Raw genomic sequence first — 6684 nt, 5'->3', positions numbered from 1 at the left:
CAATCTAATTTTACATAGGTGATCAAATCCATTTTACATAGGTGATACAATATATTTTACATAGGTGATCCAATATATTTACATATGTGATCCAATCTATTTTACATAGGTGATCCAATCTATTTTACATAGGTGATCAATCTATTTTCATAGGTGATCCAATCTATTTTACATAGGTGACCAATCCATTTTACATAGGTGATCCAATCTATTTTACATAGGTGATCCAATCTATTTTACATAGGTGATCCAATCCATTTTACAGAGGTGATCCAATCTATTTACATAGGTGATCAAATCTATTTTACATAGGTGATCCAATCTATTTTACATAGGTGATCCAATCTATTTTACATAGTGATCCAATCTATTTTACATAGGTGATCCAATCTATTTTACATAGGTGATCCAATCTATTTTACATAGGTGATCCAATCTATTTTACATAGGTGATGAAATCTATTTTACATAGGTGATCCAATCTATTTTACATATGTGATCCAATCTATTTTACAAGAGACCTGTCCCAAGGAGGCAGCAATCCAACATGTATTGCAAACCATAGGTACATACATAAAATCCCCAGAACAGCAATGGCCAATGTCCTCTTTACTTCAAAGACCTGTCCCAAAAAGGAATATTCAAGATTCATTGTAAAACTACAGAGCGTTTAGACGTTACGCCTCAAAATGGCAGCCGTGCCATCAGCCGAATACAAGAGTCATAGCAAGCAATGGTCATCGTCCTTACCTCAAAGACCTCTTCGTCCAGAATCCTGGTACCGAACACGGTGATGCCGTCAGTGTTGATGGCTGCCCCGTCGCTCCTCTTCAGTGGCCTGCTCAGCTTCTTCTTACAATCCACAATGATGGTCACGCTCTTCTTCTCCACACTGATGGCGACGCGATGCCATCTACACATGGACAGAGGAGGTGGTGGGTTAGAGAAACATGAGAAATTTGGGGAGAACATGAAACGTATGAAGTGTATTTGTTGCTTGCTGAACGCTACAACCTGAGCACAGGTTGGACATTTGCAGTCTGGTGCAGTCAGAGATAATCTACAGTCTGGTGTAGTCAGAGATATCCACAGTCTGGTGTAGTCAGAGATAATCTACAGTCTGGTGTAGTCAGAGATAATCACAGTCTGGTGCAGTCAGAGATAATCTACAGTCTGGTGTAGTCAGAGATAATCCACAGTCTGGTGTAGTCAGAGATAATCTACAGTCTGGGTTAGTCAGAGTATTCTACAGTCTGGTGTAGTCAGAGATAATCTACAGTCTGGTGTAGTCAGAGATAATCTACAGTCTGGTAGTCAGAGATAATCTACAGTCTGGTGTAGTCAGAGATAATCTTCAGTCTGGTGTAGTCAGAGATAATCTACAGTCTGGTGTAGTTAGATATAACCTACACTCTGGAGTAGATAGAGATAATCTACAGTCTGGAATAGTCAGAGATATTCTACAGTCTGGTGTAGTCAGAGATAATCTATAGTCTGGAATAGTCAGAGATAATCTACAGCCTGGTGTAGTTAGAGATAACCTATAGTCTGGACTAGTCAAAGATAATCTACAGTCTAGTGAAGTCAGAGATTATATACAGTCTAGTGAAGTCAGAGATTATCTACAGTCTGGTGTAGTCAGAGATAATCTACAGTCTGGTGTAGTCAGAGATAATCTCATTCTGGTGTAGTCAGAGATAATCTACAGTTGGAGTAGTCAGAGATAATCTACAGTCTGGTGTAGTTAGAGATGATCTACAGTCTGGATTAGTCAAAGATAATCTACAGTCTGGAGTAGTCAGAGATAATCTACATTCTGGAGTAGTTAGAGATGATCTACAGTCTGGATTAGTCAAAGATAATCTACAGTCTGGTGTAGTCAGAGATAATCTACATTCTGGAGTAGTCAGAGATAATCTACATTCTGGTGTAGTTAGAGATAATCTACAGTCTGGTGAGTCAGAGATAATCTACAGTCTGGAGTAGTCAGTGATAATCTACAGTCTGGAGTAGTCAGAGATAATCTACATTCTGGAGTAGTCAGAGATAATCTACATTTGGTGTAGTTAGAGATAATCTACATTCTGGTGTAGTCAGAGATAATCTACAGTCTGGTGTAGTTAGAGATGATCTACAGTCTGGATTAGTCAAAGATAATCTACAGTCTGGAGTAGTCAGAGATAATCTACATTCTGGAGTAGTTAGAGATGATCTACAGTCTGGATTAGTCAAAGATAATCTACAGTCTGGTGTAGTCAGAGATAATCTACATTCTGGAGTGTCAGAGATAATCTACATTCTGGTGTAGTTAGAGATAATTACAGTCTGGTGTAGTCAGAGATAATCTACAGTCTGGAGTAGTCAGTGATAATCTACAGTCTGGAGTAGTCAGAGATAATCTACATTCTGGAGTAGTCAGAGATAATCTACATTCTGGTGTAGTTAGAGATAATCTACATGCTGGTGTAGTCAAGGATAATCTACATTCTGGAGTAGTCAGAGATAATCTACTTCTGGTGTAGTCAGAGATAATCTACATTCTGGAGTAGTCAGAGATAATTCTACAGTCTGGAGTAGTCAGAGATAATCTACATTCTGGTGTAGTCAGAGATAATCTACAGTCTGGTGTAGTCAGTGATAATCTACAGTCTGGAGTAGTCAGAGATAATCTACATTCTGGTGTAGTCAGAGATAATCTACATTCTGGAGTAGTCAGAGATAATCTACATTCTGGAGTAGTCAGAGATAATCTACATTCTGGTGTAGTCAGAGATAATCTACAGTCTGGTGTAGTCAGTGATAATCTACAGTCTGGAGTAGTCAGAAAATAAATCTACAGTCTGGAGTAGTCAGAGATGTCAGAGAGATGCCAAGAAATGTGAAAACTAGGTTGTTCTTGATGAAGATAATTTGTTGTTATTCTCAGAAAGATTACTAGCTAGATAAAGACTAAAACGATAAAACTCACTTTACTTTAAGGTCTGGAAGACAGATACATACCAACGCTACGTTTCATTTTGCTGTAGACAATTACTCCAGACACGTTTTCGCTAAATGTTTCATATTAGCAAAGACCTCACTGTCAGAATATTCATTTTAAAGTTAAGCAATTTATGAAGCTCTGTTATTTTGATGGTTTATTGCAAATCAACAGTGCCGACAGCTGTAAATAATTTGGCAAAAACAGTCTGTCACCAAAATGCTGCCAAATAAATAATTGGGCAACTCAAAAGACAGCCATCTCACAGTTATATTCCTGATGTTATGAATCACTAAACAATGAAGTATATAAATCTTTTTTTTTTTTCATTTTTAGTGGTTTGCTTGGGTCTGCTGAGAAGCCTTAAATACGTTATAGAGAATCCAGAAGACTCAGATCTGGTCGGCCATCTTGTAAAACATGACTTGTGTGGAGTCTATCAACAGTAAGAACACGGTGAGGCCACAGAGCCTCTCATAGACCCCCAGAACACATGAGTCAGTCATGGTCACATGATAAGGTCTACGAACTTCAAAACTAGTTTCTGCCCTCGACCCAACAGAGAATTTCCTCTTGGTCTAAGACATTGCTTGATCCCGTGGGAGACCCGGGGTTCATATCCCGTGGGTTACAAATGTACAGTACTCCTTGTATAACATCACGGCTTAGTGAAGGGCCAAACGTCAGTTACTTGCCAGAGGACAGAGTAACCCTTAAGCTAATCAAACAGTGCCTAACCTTACCTGAACCCAAACCTTGTCCGTAACAGAAAAGGCCTTGCTTTGTGATACAGTAGTGATGAGATTCTCAGGTGTCTCAGACTTCACTTACTTGCCGTCGGCGAGGTTGATGGATCTGAACAGTGGGTACTCCTCTGGGGAAGGTTTCCCATGTTGGTCTTCATACAGGAAGACAGGGGAGCGTCCCACCTCCACACCCAGTTGCTGGACCCCCTTCTCGTTATACACAGACAGCAGGAAAGACTGGCTGCCTGCCTTGGGCTTGATGGTGAACATCACTGAGAAGTCCTCTGGGAACACTCCTCCTGGTGAGAGAAAAAAATAACAGTTTCATTATTTATTTGATTGGTTGTGTTTATTTGGATACCCATTAGCTGTTACATTGTCCAACTCCCGGATAATCATCAATGTGTAGGGTCAGAAGTGAAGATAGTAGAAGAGTTAGATTAGAGGTGGACGCAGTAATATGACATCATCATACATGCTGAGAGACTTCCTGAGAAGTCCTCTGGGAACACCCTCCCGGAATAGGTAGGACAGGTTAGCTACAGTAGCTTAGCAATATGACGTCATGATAGACAGAAGATATAGAGAGTTTAGAGGTGGGCGCCAGGGACGGGCACAGGTTAATATGACATCATCAAACACAGGATCGTTAGAGAGGTTAAATGTGGACGCGGTAATATGACATCATCAAACACAGGATCGTTAGAGAGGTTAAATGTGACGCGGTAATATGACATCATCAAACACAGGATCGTTAGAGAGGTTAAATGTGGACGCAGTAATATGACATCATCAAACACAGGATCGTTAGAGAGGTAACTATGGACGTGGTAATATGACATCATCAAACACAGGATCGTTAGAGAGGTTAAATGTGGGACGCCAAGCACAAGCCGGTAATATGACATCATCAAACACAGGATCGTTAGAGAGGTTAAATGTGGACGCAGTAATATGACATCATCAAACACAGGATCGTTAGAGAGGGTAAATATGGACGTGGTAATATGACATCATTAGTGATATGACACAGAAGTGTCATGCCGTGTTCAAAACAACTGGGAACTCTGAATAATCCGAGTTAAAATAAAATAATGACATCGGGGATCTTCAGGTGGGAAAGTTGGAGCTCCAGAAAGAGGCCCGAGTTCCCGAGTTGAAATTCTAAGTAGGATGACCGTTTATATCGATTTTTCCCAGTCAGAGTATTTTTTCCCCAGAGTTCTCAGTTGTTTTGAACTCGCCATCAGAGACGATATAGGTGGACGCAGTAATATGACATCATTTAGCTCAGAAGAGTTAGAATGGTTCGAGGTGGATGCGGTAATATGACATCATCATATATTCTGGGAGACTTCCTGCTAATATACAGTACATCAACAACAACAGAATTCAAGGCGTGTCCTTTTTTCCACCCATCCTTGAGGTATGCCCACAACAAAATGATAATGTCCATCTCATGGACTGTTAGCTCTTTCATCCATAATTTTGTCTACTTACTTGACAGGGGTAATTTTACCCCAGCTACATCCCTTAGCCTACCAGACAAAGTGGAAGGGTCAGGTTAAAATTACAGATTGTGCCTTTAATTGTATCATGGACACTCTTACTGACAGTTGTGGCTGCTTCGTGTGATGTATTGTTGTCTCTACTTTCTTGCTGTTGTCTGTGCCTGGGGTTTAAGATAAAAATATCTTAAACCCCAGTTTAAATGTGACCTTTGTTGCCGGGTACTTTAAGAATTTATAACAACAGCTGGCTAATCTTGAAAGAGTCAGAAGTGATCTAATCGCAAATACATTATACAAGATGTGTGAAACATTCCTAACAAATGTAGTTCTTTAACCATCCATTATTTATTTTAGAATTTTTAAAAACCTTTATTTAACCTTTATTTAACCTTTATTTAACCTTTATTTAACTAGGCAAGTCAGTTAAGAACAAATTCTTTTTTACAAAAGGCAAAAGGCCTCCTGCGGGTACGGGGGCTGGGATTAAAAATGACAAATAAAATAAAAATATAGGACAAAACACACATCACGTCCAGAGAGACAACACAACACTACATAAAGAGAGACCTAAGACAACAACATAACATGGCAGCAACACATGACAACACAGCATGGTAGCAACACAACATGACAATAACATGGTAGCAACACAACATGGCAGGAGCACAACATGGTAGCAGCACAAAACTTAGCACAAACATGATTAGGCACAGACAACAGCAAGAAAGTAGAGACAACAATACATCACACGAAGCAGCCACAACTGTCAGTAAGAGTGTCCATGATTGAGTCTTTGAATGAAGAGATGGAGATAAAACTGTCCAGTTTGAGTGTTTGTTGCAGCTCGTTCCAGTCGCTAGCTGCAGCGAACTGAAAAGAGGAGCGACCCAGGGATGTGTGTGCTTTGGGGACCTTTAACAGAATGTGACTGGCAGAACAGGTGTTGCATGTGGAGGGTGAGGGCTGCAGTAGGTATCTCAGATGGGGGGGGGGGTCCTACTTCCTGCTTCCTGCCTTCATAGAGGTTAAAGATGATGTCATAATAGCTGAAATGTTCTCCTCAGACAGAGCACTCCATGGCAGAATGCTACCACTACCAATCCAATGGGATACTCCACTCCACCCATTCCATTCAATCCTATTTGAGCCTATTTGACAGAAATTTCCAGTCTTTAAAACAAGCAAGGCTTTAAGGCAATTATTTTCGGCAAATAATCACAGAAAATCTCATTGTTAATTTAATCTCCTGCTATTTTCGGCCATTATTTTTTTTTCCTTTGCTGTCTGGCCAATTTGACGAAGCACCAACACTCGCTCACTGACTTTAACAAGCATCGGTTCCGAGTGAAGTTGTATATTGTACCGTATCTTCCCATTATGGGGCAAGTAGGCAACTAGCATCTTAAACTGTCTCCCTCTTCAACCAGAAAGAGGGCACACGACCAGG

At 40.2% G+C, this 6684-nt stretch overlaps 1 protein-coding gene across 1 annotated transcript; it reads right to left on the bottom strand.

The window, feature by feature from the left end:
* Window positions 1–750: 750 nt before the first annotated feature.
* LOC112073556 (collagen alpha-1(XI) chain) lies at window positions 751–4030 on the bottom strand (the record flags this gene model as incomplete). Its single annotated transcript, XM_024140827.1, has 2 exons — window positions 3812–4030; window positions 751–913 (listed from the first exon to the last, which is right to left on the bottom strand). Coding segments are annotated over exons 1-2 (348 nt in total), but the record flags the coding sequence as incomplete, so codon positions are not given.
* Window positions 4031–6684: the final 2654 nt, after the last annotated feature.

Source organism: Salvelinus sp. IW2-2015, unplaced genomic scaffold, assembly GCF_002910315.2.
Source record: "Salvelinus sp. IW2-2015 unplaced genomic scaffold, ASM291031v2 Un_scaffold2292, whole genome shotgun sequence".
Classification (NCBI taxonomy): domain Eukaryota; kingdom Metazoa; phylum Chordata; class Actinopteri; order Salmoniformes; family Salmonidae; genus Salvelinus; species Salvelinus sp. IW2-2015.
The sequence above is the reverse complement of the archived record's forward strand: the minus strand, read 5'-3'. Positions and strand labels throughout refer to the sequence as shown.